Here is an 18881-nt window from a genome sequence, read left to right on the forward strand (position 1 = left end):
GCTATGCAGTAGTATGCACATCATTCCAAAACAGAAGGTGGAAGCTGTAGGTGTTTCGCACAGGTGTTGTGCTGATATACAAGTGGTAGTTTGGACAGGCCTACAGCAGAGTAGTGAGACATCTTGTCAAGTATGTTGTTATTAACATTTAATTTAGAACTGTATTAAAAGAACATTTATTTGGTATATTAGTCCAATCATTTTTGATTGGCATCATAATGGTCTAAAAACAGGGCAAATTGTCTGCAAATCCTCAGTTGAAGCCACTGTTACACGGTATTCTGTTTTTCTGTAGACTGCACCTGTTACTTGGATAAATGAAAGCAAATGGTGAACAGCTGCCGTAGAATCCAAATACCTTTTATTTAATTCAGAAATGTCTGAGAGAAAAGCAAGAGCCCTTGTTCTAATGTTTAATTTACTGCAAACATTAGATCACAAATGTATTTTCTCCGAACCTTTTGTAAGGTTACACAAATTTTCATGCTGACAACACACAAAAAGACTTATAAAATTAAATCAATATTCAATTATTCCTTTTTGAGAAATATACACCAAGGCTAAAAATACTGTTCTCGTAGAAAACACCCTGGAAACACTAGAAACAAATGAGGTTCTTAGAAAAAAGAGACTTGGGCACATCAGAAAAGATTTTCTATAAACAAATAGATGTGTACCTTCAATTACAGTGCATGAATAGAAAAGACTACAAAACGGCACAGAGCACTTCAATCAAAACACTTCACTGTATTACATGAAATTCTGGGGCTGTAATTATTGTACGTTATCAAGAATAGGCACAAAAAAAGTACAGGCAGTGTGAGTGCACAAAGTATCTCAAACTTGTCTGAGAAGAGATATTAAACATTTTTTATCATCCTCTGAAATCTCCCAGTAAAGTATACATGGTCACTGAGATGTTCTAGTGGCCCAGTCCAACCCTGGGCCCCATAAATTATCCTCACACAATACCTCTGCTGTGGCATTTAAAACTTACCTCAGTTCAGCAGTGCAAACAAGTTGGTTTTAACATTACTTGACCGTGTCCTGCTGTTAGATTAGCTCCTCACTGACAAGCTAATTCAAAATATTAGTTCACTCCCTGGAATTTGGTTCTGCATCACCCCTTTGATCTATAATGTTATAGAGCACCTTCCTTAACTTTTGCCCGGGGAAAAGAGTCCTGTTTGGTGGTGTTTTTTCCTTAGGTTCTTTGCTTAATGGCATTTTGTACACTACCATTTTCTATATACTAGAAGTGACAATATGACATTAACTGCATTAAAGTACATACTGTCAGTGTTAAGATCGGTCAGCATTTCTTGCTTTTTGTTGACAGTTGGTTATGGATAATGGCTGAGCACCATGAAGTTCTTTCTCACAAGGGCAGCACTATGGCTTCAGAGGAAACAATTTAGATATTCACTTGCTTCACTGTTTGTTTCACTCCCCCACAATGGAGTCCATATTTCCTTTCTTCTGCCAAGGAAGTATTAAGAATGTTTAGTATCTTTCAAGTCCACAGTATGTTTTCAACCAGCAGTTTGGTACAAGAGGCCCATTTGGTTTAGGCCCAAAGGTTCAGTGCGGCTGTCCTGAGCTGCAAAATAACAGCTAGACCCTTAGGTGAGGTTTGGATCAAGACGGATCCACATATTTCAGGCCAAAATGGCATTTGGCACCTCATTCCTGGTCAGGTAAACAGTAAACACTTTATCAGTCTTTAAGGTTTTTTATGAGAGTTTTTGCAGACAGGAAAACCAAAGGCCTCGGGGTAGTATGGAGTGGTCTCTCACTTCTTGAGACACTGGTACATGAGAGCCCGTGGGTTTAGCACGTAGCGCTCGCTGTTGAGGAACTTGGTAAAATACTGGGGGACAGCAGGGCGAGGGGCTACGTAGGACACGGCTGGGGACACAGCCATCACCTCTGCGATCCTCTGCTTCATCTCACGAATCTCCTGATCCTGTTTACGGAGTTTACCTACAGGGGGTTGGGGTCAACATTTAAGAATCTAATGTACTTTTTCTGTAGTCACTAGGATGCATTAGACTGGATACATAAGTATTAAATAAATATCATTTTTTATTACAATCATTAGAATGTACTATGTCAGGGTTAACAGGCCTCATAGAGACTTTTGACTATCTGCCATTGCCATTTCTACCTGCCAATGTAGATGAGAGAGAGAGAAGGGGACATGGACGAACCTTGAGCTATCTCCAACTGTCTGCGGGCGTCTCCTAGTGCAGAGAAGAGGTCCAGCTTGATGCGTGTTTCTGCGCTCAGGTTGTATTCCAGATGCTGTGCCTTATCCTGCAGAGAGGAGAGGGCTGACAGCAACGTGTCCATCTCCGTCTCTACACTCCTGTACTTCTGTAACGACTGCAGGGGAGACCAGGGGCAGGGACGTAGATGAACACAGAGAGAATACAGGAAAGAGTTTATAAAAACATAAGGTAGGCACATGTTTTTACAACATCTCTCAACCCTGGTTGAGGCACATGCAGTGATATCTTCTGCTATCAACTGAACTGCTATGTTCATTTGAGCTCTTAACTGGAAAGAGTAGAATAGCTGAATTTGCCTCAGCTATAACAGCAAATTAACTTGCACAGCCAGCCATTCAAGAAACAGTGAAAGCCATAGTGGTTGTCAGATTAATTCAAAGACCGTTTTCATGCTATTGAGGTTTTTTGGAAACAGGACAAAAGAGCAACACCTTAACTTTGTGAAGCTGTACTGTTTTGTGAATGGTTTGGCTCGTATTTTAAGATTTTTGATATTTCCATTGTGAAAGTAAAATAAAAAACATAACCAAGAAGACAACAGTGACCATAAATGGAAAAAACACACAGCACAGCAGTAACAAGACTGAACATCATAATAACCCCAAATGACAACAGACTGAACATCAATTTCAGCACTGCTTCAAATCTCGACAAACACCAAACAGGCAACAGACTGAATGCTGGCACCACAGACAACAAACGTGTTCATCACGACATCCAGAGACAAATGGATTCACCACGACATCCAAACGGACTGCCCAATGCCACCATACACTTCGAGCAAATGGTTCTGACACGGACATACACCGACACCAGTACACAACAGCACGGCATACTGGGCACTGGCTTCTTTTAGGGTTTGCGTTTTACCTCCACTTCTTTCTCTAGTGCTAGCACTTGACCCTCTTTGCCTTGACACTCCATCTGCAGTTGCTTGTACTCTGCCTCTAGATCTTTCACTTTTTTCCTCAACATTAGCGTCTCTGTTTGCTCCTGCCTAGTAGACAGAGAGAATAAAGCATAGGGGTGAGTAGACAGAGGGGAGCGGGGGGGGGGGGGGGGGGGGGGGGTTATGACGGGGGTGAGGGGAGGGAGGTTGGGGTCTTTTGCCCTGCACACAGATAAATAAAGATTACATTGCCCTCAAAAATCTTGTTTAATGGTAAGAAAATGAGAGAGAAAATAAAGGCTGCAAAATTAGATGACAGCTGAATATAAGGTCCATGCCATGCCAGATAGGCTAGTTCATATCTTTCGATTTGTATTTTCCTCTTAAAGGATCAGGCCGAACTATTGTTCAAACAAGTAAAATATCATAGCTTATACCACACCTGTTTGGTGCACCTCGAAGCAATATGGCAGCCTCGTCCAGCTTCTGTGCCTGCAGTTCTGCCAACTGTTTCTCCAGAGTCACTCGCGCCTCTGTCTCAGCTCTGGCCTTCTTCTCCAGCACTGCGCTGGTCTGCTTGTCCCTCTGCTTGGTCTTGGTCAAGCACAGGATTCTACGAGATAATACACACGCACATACACACATTAACACCACTCTTTAAGTATGGAAATTATTTATTTTCACATGCATGGGAGAATTGGGTACAATTGTTTGCTCTATTTGAAAAACAAACAAGCGACACTAGAAATTAAATGCTAATTTAGCAGCAGGATCTATCTGATCATTCAAACAAGTCAATCCGACTTATGGTGATAATAATGTTATTTCTACACAAAAAGAAAAAAACTTTCTGAAGCATAACAGCTTTCACCAGGACCTTCACCAGACTTTTGAGAAGCATGATAGTTTTTCACAGTCGTAAAAAATGACCTCTGAACCTTCATCAGGCTCAGAGACGCTGTGGGGGCTCACTTACTTGCTCTGCAGCAGCTCGTTGGTGTGCCGCAGCACGGAGACCTCGGGCCTCAGGCTGCGCTCGCTGTTGGTCAGGTTGCAGACATGACTGCGCAGCTCCTGCTCCGTCTGCTGGCTCGCCTGAAGCTCCCCTTTCAGACGCCGCAACTCCTGCTCCAGCCTGAGGGGTCGGGCCGAGTGATTGGTAAGAAAAAAAGGATATAGATAAATAGATAGATAGATAGATAGATAAACAGATAGATAGATGACTCATAAGGAATGACGTTTGATGATTGACGTTTGATTACTTTGTGATCTGTTCTGCATGATGGTTTGGGGGTGCTGTAGGGGTTGTGTTTCCCTTCTCAGCTGAATCCCTGTTTGGGCTGACTGTTTTGGCAGCGTTCTTCTGCCTTTTCTCTGTCTTTCCACCAGATGGTGCCACTGTGACAGGTGCCTTATGCGCTTTGGGTGGGGAGCTCTTGGAGGCTTTGCTGGTCGTCTTGGGCCCATGCTCTTCCTGAGGTAGTCGCTGGGAGGGTCCTGAGGGCTCGGGTGCTGGTGCCCCACCTGAGAGGGAGTTCCGGGGTTCACGAGAGTCGCTGGGGTGACAAGGGTCACGGGTGTCGTTGCCGCGTGACTTAACCCCTGTGGGGACTGAGTTCAGATCTCTGGGGTGAACCTCCTCCGGGTTTCCCTCTGTCCTCCCCTCTCCCTGTGGGATCTGCAGGTAGTCTCCTGTCAAACTCTCGTCTGATGCAGGGGCTTCAGTCTGACACTGATATTGTACCGACTCCACTTTGGGCCTCCACTTAACATCTGCTGATTCAGAAATAACAGAGAAATTATTCTTATATCGGAACAGCAATGCCATTCGTACACAATACACAGACAGTAGGAACAATAAAACAATGTTTGAATCAAAAGATGTACAGTATACCAGAGGAAATTTGTAAGAACATAAAATCAGTGCATCAAAAGGGCCATATTACACAAAACTAAAGAAATAGACCACAATAAAAGTAATACAAACACAAGCTTAAAGCAGCAATACAGAGTTGTGTTCCAAAACGAGTAAGCTAACTACCTAAAATGCATTAAAAAACCTTGCAAACACCACCAACAGCCCAGCTGACACTAATAGAAGCTTGCCAACACACTAACTGGTGTCTTTTGGCAGTATAGCTGGCAATGTCATGCGTGTGAAAGTTTTTCTTCCATTTTTTCAGGGTATTCCAGCTCGGTACACAGAACTACATAGGGCATATCCTGGATGGCTAGTGGGGAAGACACAGGTGTTTATCTGTCCTTCACATGACCATATGCTATCAAAATGAATTTGAGGATGGTACCAAAACTAGTTGCCTATAAAACAATACCTCAAAAGTGTCAAATTGTTGCATAGAGTTACTTTAAAACACAAATTGAATTGCAAAGCACTGAAAAACTGTTTTAAGACATATTAAAAAGAGTAACACAGCATGTCAGTTAATAATTATAAGACTACTTGAGAGGTGAGGGGCCAGTACTGCAGGCAGTCTGCCCCTGTGTCACTCGGTCAAGGCTCTCGGACAGCCAAGACTCTGACACAGTATAAGGGGTCCCTGTGGGAATACGTGTGTAGGCCTTCTGTAGACGTTTTAACAGTTAGGAGCCAGGTCATAAAGCAAAGCTCCAGTTGAGCCAAAGAACACCAGTAATGGCAACATTGCAACAGCTTTTTGAAGCTTTTTGCATTAGAAACCTGCTCTCTCATTCCAACATACATCAACAAAACCTTACTATAAAAGCAAACGTAATCATTATCTGTCCATAGTTCCTTGTCTTCTGGCTTTTAGGTCCATAAACTGAGAGAATGTGTACAGAAAGGCTAACTGAAATACCATGTAATGTGTTTTAATTGACGCAATCCGATCAACAAACAGTTTAAAATATCCAAACTGCTACACTGTGTGACTCTACAATACAGCTCCATTATCTCCTTACTTTCTCTGGTCTCAGATGCACACTTAGGGTAGAGGAGCAGGCCAGGAGGTGGTAGGGACTCTTCCAGGAGGTGCATGTGGAAGTCATTATTGTTCTGCACTGTTTTTTGGGTGCGCAGCTTGAAGATACCCGTGAAATAGCAAGTCACATCGAAGCCCAGGTAGACCACTGGATAGCCAATACTGAAAAGGGGAAATCATTTTACACGTCATTTTAATGACAATATGACTCACGTTAGCATCCAAAGTGTATCAGACAAAAAATAAAATAGAATTAAACTGATTTCAAATTCTTATTTTGTATGTTAGGATATTACTCGTGTTGCATCCGTAACACACAGACTCAATCCTTTTGTTAGCATTATGTATGTAGACATTAAAAGTGAGAGACCCTTCTACCACAGCAATGAATCCTCTCATTAGTACTGTGAAAACTCAACACTAATTCTCGTGGTCTGAGCGTCTGTGTTACAGAAAGCCCTGAGCAGTGGGGAGAAATGAAAGGGGGTGGGGGTGGGGTGGGGTGGGGGTGGGGGGGCAGCAGTGTGTGCTGATCCCAACCTACCAGTGCGCGGCAAAGATGTGAGATAAATTAGCGTGGGAGTTTTTCTGGTCTTTGAGCCGAAGCGAAGCCTCTGTGTAGACCAGCAGGATCCACAGAGACGCCGTGGACATGCAGATGCCCTTCTCTGAGACACACAAAATGGTTGGTTTGTTATTGTTATCGTTCGCTACAATGATTAACAACAACACATCCTCACCATGCACACATGGGTGACAATCTCAGGAATATCAGTTAAAATAACTATGGCAACTCAGATTGGGAAATACCAATTGAACTGATTATCATATTCAATTCAGTTCAATTTTATTTATATCGCGGCAAACCAATAAAGTTGTCACAAGGTGCTTTACAGAGCCCAAGGCCTGAACTGCGACAGGGGCAAGGAAAAACTTCCTCTTAACAGGGAGAAACCTTGAGCAGAACCTCGGCTCATAAGGGGTGGGGGGGAGTCATCTCGACTGACCCGAGCTTGACTGCCTAATATGCGTATATGTATTTAATGGTTATAGTGATAAGGAACAATGTTTTCACAGCCATCTGCATGTAGGCAAAGGTCACGCTATAAAGAGAGAAAATCTGGGTAGTAAACATCAAAATGATAAACAGATGAAGAGATAAATTTAGGTCACCAATTAACAGTAGGTAATATGGAGACTTTATCAGTATTAATGTGTGGGCACAATATGATATAGAAGGAGATGAAGAGGGAGAGGCTGCCCGTCACGGTATTTGGGAATTTTGTGTACGTTTAGTTTTGTTGAGGTATGGTTGGCTGACATGGTGCGTGAGAATTTTAATTACACAAAGATATCAAGTAGTATACAACAACAGTGTCCAACTGGCTGGCGACAGCTACAACATGCGCCGCATGCTCTACTCGGGATACGGAAAGGCCCTCCCACACAGTACAACATGCGCTGTCTGTAGCCCAATAACATCAACTGTGGCTAATTATAAGTATTATAGGGACATTTTTGTGGCATCTTCAGGACATTATTTAAATTTGCATTGCCCATAAACATTAGTCAAGCTGGTAAAAGAAACACAAACATTCAACCTTACCTGTGTGCCAGATGTAGTTAAATAGGACATAGGTGCTAGCTGCCAAGAACAGCCAGTGCAGAGGTACAAAAATGAAGCAGAAGACATCAAGGGTGAAGGCTGCACACACAAACACCACGCAAATAACCTAGAAAAAAAGAAACCAAAAAAGGTTACAATGTGTAACCTACTGCATGGCAATGTACAGCACGCTACTGTTCCAATGAATCAGCTGCTAAAATAAGTTCCTTTAAATAGCAAGCAGTGGTTGACTGATCAAATTTAGACCATGTTTCAACTGGTAAGCTAATAATAACATATACAGCCTAATATAGATACATTTATGCACTGATTGATGATGATCATTAAGAACACTGACTAAATGAAATCATATTATATTATATATATGAATCATATTATTGCTAGCACAGTGAGTTATTGATCTAGGCATGAAGGGACTGTCCTTACCAGCCCGTGGCAGTGGAAGGTGGTGTAAACACTACCAAAGAATAGCCAGCATGGCCACAGGTACTCCAAGCGGAACTCCAACAGAAAGTCTGCTAACAACACCAGTGTCCATACTATCATGAACTTCAGGACTGTGTAAGCACTGTGGAGGAAAATTTCCGGTGAGTTTGACCAGTGGCGGACCGTGGGTTTTACAGTTAGGCCTTCAACGACCATTTAAAGAAACAATATGTAATTATTATTGTTAACAATATAAATACGTCAAAACCAGCCATAATTTATGTCATTCTGAAGGAAAAATTTAATTCAAATGTTTTACAATATTCATGAGGCTTCCGTACAGCCTGCTTCTTTGTCTCTTCTGTTGATGAGTCAGAGGAATGTAAACAAAGGCAATAAAGGCCCTGCAGGACAGATGATGCATGCAATGCACAGGGATATTGTGCAACACTGTCTTTTGAACATGCCTTCAGAATTACATCATTATCATGTCAGAGAATAAATGTTATATTACGAAAAATATATATTGCAACTTAAACTGCAGCGCTGAGCAAAACAGCAAGTGAACAAAAGAAAAAGCAAATTAAATAAAACAGTCGGTAGAAGGAAAATGTCCCATAGTAAAAGCAAATAATATAGCCTATGCTTATGTCTTTATTTAAAGGTGAAATATATAGATTCGTTTTCGTAGTCAAAATAGAAATATTCCTGGACGTACCATAATAGTATAATTCTACAGAAATACTGAAAAGGATCATTACAATGGTGTTGCAGTATGTGTATTTCTATTGTGTCTTGCAGGTATTTGTATGCATTTGTTTATATGTTTCGATGCCTGGCAAATGTAAACAACAGAAGGGGAGGATGCATATGATGCTGGGGACCATTGTCATGCCTACAGAATGACATCATTGTTGTAAGTCGAGGACATCTTTTGACAACAATTACTAAATATAGAATCTTAAAAGATTCATGACGGCTATTCACTAGACTACACAGTTATGAGCCTACACACAAGGATGAAGTTTTGGAATTTAAACCCAAGAATTCGAAGATAACATTAATAAAACACGCGTTTTTGCATAAAATGTTCCACACTGAATTATCAATTGACTTTATACTGTCATCAGTGGATGAATCTTTTTTGTGCCCTGGAGGTTGTCTGTTAAATGTCTCTTTCCAGATCTATAAATTTCGCTCCTTTTGTTCTAAGTAGCCTTTGTTCTCTCTGTCTCTCTGTATCCCCATCTATCTCTGTGTCCTTCTTTCCTCCATATTATTGCATCGGCTGTTTTTTTTTGTTTGGTAACCATGACAACTTTCATCCGCTCCTCAGTACCACAGCATAACAGAATCATTGCATGGTAATGTATTACAGCTATTTCGGAGCAAATGAATGATGGAACGGTCATGTTTAAAATATACCCGTAAGGCCAGCAAGAAAATTAGGCCTACGTTGTTGTGAACAATATATATAGGCTTATAAAAACGACACCACTGCAACCTGAGTTTATTTAGCCACCCTGTAATAACATTGCATAACCATTTGCTCCATCGCATACGTGTTATTTAAGCGATTCAGTAAATGATTGCTTTGTGAAAACATCTGAAAGTAGGCTTAAGGCTATTGCAAATAAATCTGTGCAACTTATCGTCCCAGTAGACTTTGCTTTGTTACACAGCTCCAAACAATCAAATTGTCTTGTGGTCTAGACAAGCTGTCTGAGGGCTGCTATCAGCAGGCTATTAGTAAATGCCAGTCTACTGTAGGTTATGGATCTACACACGATTAGTGTAAAAGGCCATATAATAATAACAATAATAATAATTTCTACTACTAAAAATAGTAATCATAAAATATCAAATTATATAACACAGCGTTTTACAAAGACTATGTCTTTACAATATCAGCATTGTGGAGCGTCAAACAGCTAATAGGAACCCAATCGATCTACAGAATTTACTGCTTTTGATGAACTGATCACTTTGGAACGATTAATTTCGAGTTAGACACAATGTAGCCGTCTTTACAGCTCTGTGGGCAATAGTTTGCATACATAATTATACCTATTGCCTATCATTCAAAGCTAAATACGCTCCATACGACCTGGAAAGTAGGCTAAATCGTGATTATATACATAGCCTCCCAGGTGAGAGTAAGAAAGAAGGGCATTACACAAAGCCAGCAACAACAAAAGCAACGGCATCCGGGGATGCGTCACCCTCTTTACCTTTCCGATATCCTTTCTGTCATTTTGAGCTTTTTCATTTTCCGAAGCTTGGTGGCGTCTGCGCAGCGTTTCTTCATAGTATGCTATGGCTTGTTCTCCCTTTGCACCGTAAGCGTCCGTAAACAAGAGGTGACCGCGTTATGAAAAAAATAAATAGTGGTCACAGATGGCCCTATAGGGGCGACAACAACCTGATATTTTGGCGTCTCTTTGTGTATGAATGAAAGTACAGCTCGTAAGCTGTACTGCGCATGCGCGACAAGGACCTCACAGCATAGCGAGTTGAAAGCGCGCACCTACCGAGCGTCTATAGGTTACATTATGTAACACCTCTCTCACACGATGCTCTTCCCACACGCGGTCTGTCAATCCAATTGGCTTCCCAGAGTTACAACTTCACGAAAACATGAAGTGAGGCAACACCTCTCCTCCTCTAAATGTCACTAAAATTATCCCTAAATCACCTGTTGGCATTGGGAACTTTGCAGCATCCATGCCATTCGGATTTTGCCCTGTGGAAGCGAACAGAATGGGAGATTTCGGGCGCGAGGTGCTGTGCAATAGGCTATTGCTTTTATTGGACTGGTCTCAGAAAAGTGTGTAGTTCTTCCATATGCCTGGCCTTCTGTAAGCATCCATTGTTTTTAGCAATTATTTGGTTGCCACATTTAAGCAGACTAATTTAACCTACCCCTACTGTCGTGGCCAACCCAATGAGAGGTAAAGCAATGAGTGATGGCTCTGGTACGACAAGTGCAACATCCCAAATCCTCCCACAGAGGTCCTCGTTATCCTGCTATCAGTGCAAACACCAACATTGCAAACTGAATTAAGTTTCGGACTGAATGACCCCCGTCTCAGAGAGTGGAAGCAAGGCAAATGATTTAACAGGTTCTCTCTGTTACTCTACTAAATAGACGATTTTAGCCACAAGGTGCTTCAGTGTGGGTATGCTGCCAGCGGTGAAATTACACACATCCTTATCAGGCAGCGGTAGGCTACAATAATCTTAGATCTCTCAAGAGTACATTCAAGTCAAAGCTTTGGTTTCAGATAGGTTTCAATTGAGTACTTGTTAAGTGCTTGGTGACATCAGATACACCCCTCACTGCTAGCTGTAGATAAGCCATCAAATAATGTTTCACAGCTGAAGTGTTTTGAGTTCACACACGTAGGCCTACACTTGTAACTGTTGTAATTTTGTGCCAGGTAAATTGAAGGTGGAACCACATCACTAAGAATCATATTTGCAGTTTGTGACATGACATGACATGACATGACATTTTTTGCCAGTATAATAGTTTACGTGGTCATGTAGTTACAACCTATACTTCCTGAATCATTCTGTTTAATCTTTGAATCATTTTGTATGTACTATAGTTAGGTGATTTTATTTGCATATTATTTAAGTTATATATGTGTGGTGTTATACACAGTAAGAGAGCTGAATGCTTGCCCTTTTCTTCTCTCAGAAATCAGTCCACGTATGTTGAAAAAAGGTAAAAGATGGGTTATCAAATTTGCTGAACCACATTGCATTTGAATTACACAAACTAGTCTTGTTTCTCTTTAAAACATGAATTATTTTGTTGGACCAACTCATTTGAACACAGTGTTCACCTTATCCAATTCAATCATGTAAGATAAGCATAAGGCATTGAAGGAAGTTTACAACACTGATCACACGGGTTCTCTGCAGAACCTTGCTGCCACCAGTTCCCTGTTAAATGGATTTCCATCAGAACAGTGTTGCCAAATGTTTTTATATGTATATATATTATTTGTTGATGTTAATTCTTCTCAGATACCAACACCATTTAGGAATGTGTCTTAGTGTTTTGATTTGAAATGTGCCATATTGTATTCCCTATGAGCATGTCCGGTATTGATAACGATAATGATTTCTGAAAGCAGTGCCATTGCAGTACATTGATCTAGTTGCAGTGTGACATTGTAATATTTTCAATATAATCTGTATAAGATTACACTCAGTATGGGCCTGCGTACCACTATTATGTTGAAATTACATGATTAAACAAAGAAATCTATTGCACCCATTTCATGTGACCTTTAACAATTTCATTGGAATTAGTTGGTCATGTGGTGTCTGTTTTATAAAGGTCGTAAAATAAATCTTGTAAATTGAAAAAGAAATCCTGCATTGATTTAACACAATTCATTCATGTGCAAAAAAAATGTTTTCAGTGTAGTAACAATGATATAGTTACATGCAATGATTTGTAAAAAGGATGGGAAGCACAGAAATGTTTTCACTTGCTCAACCTGTCCAACTCAAATGTCCAGTCTGTAATTCTGTCAAAAGATTGTTGATATTTGAGATCAACAGCCAATGAAATTACACAACTTCCCATGAAGTAACATGTTAAAACGCTGTAATTGTTTATGGCTTGGTCCAGGCTAGGTTCGTCTCCTATTTACAGAGCCAGGACTGTGTATGAACACCAGAATATTTTTGTCCGCACACACTGGATGGACAGCTAGAGGACCGTGAGAAGCAATTAACTGAATTTGACAAAGAGTGTATCGGATTACAATTGCGGACTTCACCTTTAATCTTTGTTTGCTTTCAGCACTCCTTGGCTCAATTTGCATATTTCTTATGTTTTAGGCTGTGCTTTATAGGGAAAAGGGTTATGCAGATTTCACCCACAGAAGCAGCCTATACACCTTTATTGAAATAAAAGTCCTGAGAAATCCAGAGATAACATTTGTATAAAAAAGGGGGTTCTTTGCTATAGAACTGATAATAGACCTAAAGACCTAAAAGAACGTCACAAAGAACCTTTCATCACAGAGTTCAGGCTAGATCCTCTAAAGATTCTTTAGAGTGGTGATCTGATGAAGCGGCCTGGGTTTTTATAAAGTGCAGCAAGGTCCCTGAGTTCATATTTGCAATGACATTTCACATATTCAATGAAGATCTTGTGTGGAAAAATACTGATCTTATTTGTAAAGCTTAGAGTGCATTATGGGCCCTGACCTTGACCAAGGCCTTGTTTAAAAAAAATGTAACAATGATTGCCCACAAATGTGTTTTATTACATTATGTAAAATTCTTAGAAGTGATTAATGGTCTTCTCTGTGATAATGCAAAACAAGATCAGGACAACCTTCGTCACAAGTCAGGTCACCTTTCATTCTGAACAGTCTTATCACGGGTAAACACTCCCTATCTTGTTAAACAAGTATAGTTTTTGGTCTCTAATGTAATGCAATATCAGTACATGGTAATTCATGTAAAAATAATAAGGTGATATAGGCTATCTAAAATCCACTAAAAAACACTATAATAGCTATTGTATAACCAGTGTATCATTCTGTTGCTGAATTCATCTGGCTAAACAGCCCACAATGAATTAGTGCAATTTGCAGGGCACAGCCTAAATATGATGTAATTGTAACATTGGCATACCCAGGTGTGGAGGTGAGGTGTGTTCAACTGTGTTGTTAGACCTGCCTTACATGAGAAAAGGTCTGTCGGCCTACAGGAGTCCTGAGCTCTTTTCAATTGAAGGGGACCTCTCCCTTCAATATGATTGTATGCATTTTCTCTATGTATTTAGCATCATTCCAGAAGTAATATGGAAATAAGGCTAAATGTTGTGGCATATCTGAGTATTCTCAGAATAGAAATGGCTCCTCTGCCAAAAATCAACCAGAGTAAAGATTAGACATGTTTTACTAATGATCAAATTATCAGGTTATTAATTCAGAGATCGATGTAACATTTCAAAAACATTCACAACCATTAAATACATTTGATCATAAATACAAAAATGTGAAATACAACACATAGATTTCATCAAATCATTTCTGGTGGTGGCATGTCTGCCTTGTCCAAACTGTCTTTGTATTGGGATGAAAGCCTTTGGGTGCAAACGTATGATCTTCTGACGAAAGTAGTTTAGATGTACTCCATCTTTTGGCAGTGTGTGCTCTGGTGCAAGCCAAAAAATGCTCGACATCTACACTATATCTGTAAATCTGGTTTCATATCAGTGCTATCTCAAGTCATTAGCATTAGCTTGGAACACACGGCATGATAGCGCTACCAAATCTTGGTCAGGTGGTCCCTCTGTTATTTGAAATGCTCTCATGAAAATGGTATAAATTCAAGACCTTCAGCAGCCTTCTCCTTGTGCATTCCTCGACTGGGAGAAGGTAAGGAATAATACCTCTGATATCTTCATACCTTTTAACGCATGCAGTTATGAGTTACTTACACTTGACTCCTGTATGAAGTTAGGTTTGGACCGCTCTGTGATCTCATCGATTTACCAGTATAGACCTATACTTCCGTTATCATAACTGTTACCATGATGACTTGGAGGAATAGCATTCTTCTTCAATAGCCTCAGCTGGACTATAATGATGAAGTTGTCTAAGATCATATGTGCTTGTTAAACTTTGCTGTCAATATATTTTTTATAACATAATATAATATAGCATCACATAATATAATATATAATAATATACAATATATAATTGACTGAAATTAATTGGACCTCTCCCTGATGTGTTGCCTTTGATTTCTTACAGTACCACAGCTGCCATGTTCTCTATCACATTTGTTTTGACTGTCATCACTCTGCTTCAGGTGCCTGCCACCTGGGGAGAGGTCAGTTAAAGGTTCCTTTCATTTCATAGACTATTACCTAGTGCCCAGGAAGATATTCACCATGGAAACAGACAAGAATTGTATTTGCATTTTATATTCATTGCATGTTATAAAAGTACAAACCATTACAGTATTTACACTTAGAGCACAGCTATGACAGGATATCTGTGAATACCATACTGGAAATAGCTGTGTGTGACTCCAGACATGCGTCATCTAATTCTACTTTTGTTTTCTACCCCTTTTGTTTCCCTTTCACCTGGCGATGCTGTCTCTCTAGACATGTAAGTATGCCTCTATGTGAGCACATATTTTCCCAACTGGACAGTGGATTCAGTATTTACCATGTTTCTTTCACTTCTTCTAGATGCTCAGCTCAACACAAACAACATTGCTGTTCAAGAGGACATTGTCAACAAGCACAATGAACTTCGGCGATCGGTCAATCCCACTGCCAGCAACATGCTGAAAATGGTAACGCACAGCCACTGATGCTAACTCACCGACTCTCATGAAAGGTCCACTATGTAACTTTGATGCAATTTCTGGTATATATACCATATTGGTATATCAAATATATAATACGTTCTGACATATTTACACTATGCATTATATGAAATGTGCAGGTACTCTTCTCACTATCCATATATTTTTCTGTGGTGGTGGTTAAACAATAATTAACATTGGTCCTGTAATTGCCCCACACAGTCTGATGGTAATTCCTCTCTCTCTTTCTCTCTCTCTCTCTCTCTCTCTCTCTCCCAGGGTTGGAATAGTGAGGTTGCAGCCAGCGCTCAAGAATGGGCTGACACATGTGCAGAGAAACACAGCACTCCCAGCGAGAGAAAAATCAGCAGTACTGTATATTTCTCTCTCTCCCTCTCTCACTTTCTCTTCGTCCCTCGCGCCCTCTCTATCTCCCTGTAACAAACATGCACACTCACACACGTACAGTAAACAGATACATGCACTACATGCAAAGTCATTTCTTTCAAGGAGAGGACATGTAATACTAGAAAACTGAAGACTGATTTGATCTATACAAGAGTCTGTGTGCACAAACAACACAGCTTGCCTTCCTCTCTTTCTTTCTCACCAACCTCTCTCTTATGCGTGTGCATGTATGTGTATGTGTGTATACTTTGATGATTCCTTTTGTATGTATGTATGTATTTGTGTGTGTGTGTGTGTGTGTGTGTGTGTGTGTGTGTGTGTGTGTGTGTGTGTGTGTGTGTGTACGCAGCCAGTGGGTGTGGAGAGAACCTGTTCTTCTCCAGCGCCCCACTCCCTTGGGATGAAGCCATCCAGGCCTGGTTCAATGAGGACAAGCACTACAAATACGGTCACGGTCCCATCGGAAATGCTACGGTTGGCCACTTCACACAGGTGAGCTCATCTGTCATCACCTGAGTCACACCTAAAACAGAAGAAACAGGAACTGACCCCTCGATGACATTGCAAGGGGAATGCAGCTCTGGATTACTTATGTTGTTGTACACACACACACACACACACACCCTTTTCAGTCTCTGTCTGTCATTTAATTTAATATTACAATTCAGAAATTCACTGGTACAACAACAACAAAGAATGTTCACTAAACATAGAGCATCTGTCTTACTTCTTCTTCCTCAGCTGGTTTGGTACAGATCCAATGAGCTCGGCTGTGGTGTAGCAAATTGTCCTGACAGTGGCTTTGCCTACTTCTACGTCTGCCATTACTGCCCTGCGTGAGTCCTCTCCTTCCATCTCTACTCAGCCCTCTTCAGGAGATTAGTTCTATAAAATCTTTAGTAGTATAGTATAGTAGTATAAATTGATATGAGGTGTCCTTAGTATTTAGCTCCACACCTGACTTCAAGAGACATTTCTGAATTCTAAAATCAGTTTGTCAAAGTGAGATCATGTATGTGAGATTTGGCCCAACTTCATATTAATGCATGCTTAGTAAACAGGAAGTATATGCTTAATTCTTTTCGCTATGTGGAATAAACCTTCATTACTGTATTTTGTTATGTTATGTTTATGGTAAGTTATAAACATGTTTAATATGTACTTACATGAGAAGCTCTTTCAACCACCCACTTACCATTTCACTGCACAAGTAATGTGCACATTCATGGCATATGCTGATGTCATGTCCTCTCTTACTCCTTGTTGATGTTCATAGTGGAAACATTTTCTTTGCTGGACATAATGGCTATGCTCACCCATACAAGGAGGGACCACCCTGTGGTGACTGTCCAGATGCCTGTGACAAAGGCCTATGCAGTAAGTCTGTTTAAATGAAATATACACATACATGGTCAATGTACAAGAATAAATAAAAACATGGTGAAATATGGTGGACTGTTACAATGGATTCACTGTAAGAACAGAATACATTAAAAAAGTGACTGAACTATGTATCAAGGGGTGGTAGGTAAGAAATATGGACCCAGCACCATGTAAGCAGGACCCTCTCATAGTATTAAGTATGGAAATTCAGATCTCTAAACTCAATTGACCTTTTCTTGGTGTTGATCTGAGAACTTTGCTGTATAAAGAGTTAAGCCCAATTTATGCATAGTCTCTCGACACTTTTGAAACCATCGCCGGCAGAAATTAGGGCTTGGTCGACACTTTTAACCGTCGCCTAACACTTTTTTTTGTGTGTCTCCTCTCTCTCCAGCCAACCCCTGCCCGTACAGTGACAAGTATGGTAACTGTCCCCAGTTTGCCAAGGCCTGGGGTTGCGGTAACAAAAACATTGCTGACTGGTGCCCTGCCTCCTGCAAGTGCGACGGCAAGATCATGTAGACACCCTGAGCAGCATTTACATGAACGATGTATTTTCTAATGACACCACAACAGATAGAGGTTTTTTAGGAGAAAAAATAACATTTTATTATCATTGTTAAAGACTTACAGCATAGTTAGTGCAAAGTGTCAGCCTTCATATATCATCTGTAGAATTCTCTTGTATTGCCATGATGTGCTCATATCACTATCCAGAATATTACCGTTCTTACATGTTCTTCAGGATCAGGGGTGAGTGTGTTTGGAAATGCATTTCATTTGTGTACAGCTCTGTGTGCGGCTCAGGTACACAGCCTTGGATTCAAATATCTGGTGAGGTGGTTTTAGAAATAAAGCATCTTCATGTACTTCTTTGTCTTAGTCTTAAAAGGAAGAGGGTGGAAACATTCACGAGTCTATTAATACTACAAAATCATCAGAGCCTAGTGGTGGTGATTTTAGGTGCCCTCCAGGTGTCCATCTGCAAGTGAGTTATGTGCTATCTGTGCACTCACAAGCATCATGTAGAAGTGTGACATAAACACAAGATATGAAAGCTTCCAACACCACTTTATCATATGCCAAATATATACACACACACACACACACCAGTTTTGAAAACCACACACCTGACCTGACAAGACGTAATATTTTTAGTTGCTACAAACACATCAAAGATAAATAAGATCCGCACACCAACTCAAATCTGTATGTTGAGCAGGAAGAAATATTTATAAAATGGCCCAAGGACTTTCCATGTTCATTACCAGTGGGAATCTGGACATGTGGTGCGTACTCCAATGGCAGTTGGTAAACAACTGATACGTATATCAATGTATGCAGTCTATATACATACATTTGTATACACACACATGAACAGGCAACATGTGCATGCATTCACACCTTCCCATAGAATGCGCTGACTCAGCTGTGTGACAGTGGTCACCTGTGAATGCGGGGACACTCACCTGCCATTGCCCAGATATATAGGACAGATCTGAGAACTTTGCTGTATAAAGAGTTAAGCCCAATGTATGCTT

At 40.5% G+C, this 18881-nt stretch overlaps 1 protein-coding gene across 2 annotated transcripts; it reads right to left on the minus strand.

Moving 5' to 3' along the window:
• Positions 1–344: 344 nt before the first annotated feature.
• On the minus strand, positions 345–10822 carry si:dkey-12h9.6 (macoilin-1). 2 transcript variants are annotated; one of them, XM_031581168.2, is made up of 11 exons: positions 10425–10822; positions 8194–8335; positions 7747–7873; positions 6685–6808; positions 6121–6302; positions 4443–4956; positions 4157–4315; positions 3623–3793; positions 3162–3288; positions 2211–2385; positions 345–1983 (listed from the first exon to the last, which is right to left on the minus strand). In XM_031581168.2, exons 1-11 carry the CDS (start codon positions 10499–10501, stop codon positions 1793–1795), a joined length of 1989 nt encoding a protein of 662 aa, XP_031437028.1. In that variant the 5' UTR covers positions 10502–10822; the 3' UTR covers positions 345–1792. The 2 variants fall into 2 exon arrangements, with proteins under 2 accessions (XP_031437028.1, XP_031437029.1); XM_031581169.2 differs by having other exon boundaries at positions 4443–4953; positions 10425–10820.
• Positions 10823–18881: the final 8059 nt, after the last annotated feature.

Source organism: Clupea harengus, chromosome 15 (genome assembly GCF_900700415.2).
Source record: "Clupea harengus chromosome 15, Ch_v2.0.2, whole genome shotgun sequence".
Lineage (NCBI taxonomy): Eukaryota > Metazoa > Chordata > Actinopteri > Clupeiformes > Clupeidae > Clupea > Clupea harengus.

Excerpts from the sequence above, each read along its gene's own strand:
- si:dkey-12h9.6 (XM_031581168.2), bottom strand. The coding sequence starts at position 10,501 with ATGAAGAAACGCTGCGCAGACGCCACCAAGCTTCGGAAAATGAAAAAG. Across the intron at positions 8,336-10,424 it reads ACAGAAAGGATATCGGAAAG|TGCTTACACAGTCCTGAAGT; the intron begins GTAAAGAGGGTG and ends TTTCCTCCACAG. Across the intron at positions 6,303-6,684 it reads CACATCTTTGCCGCGCACTG|TATTGGCTATCCAGTGGTCT; the intron begins GTAGGTTGGGAT and ends TCCCCTTTTCAG.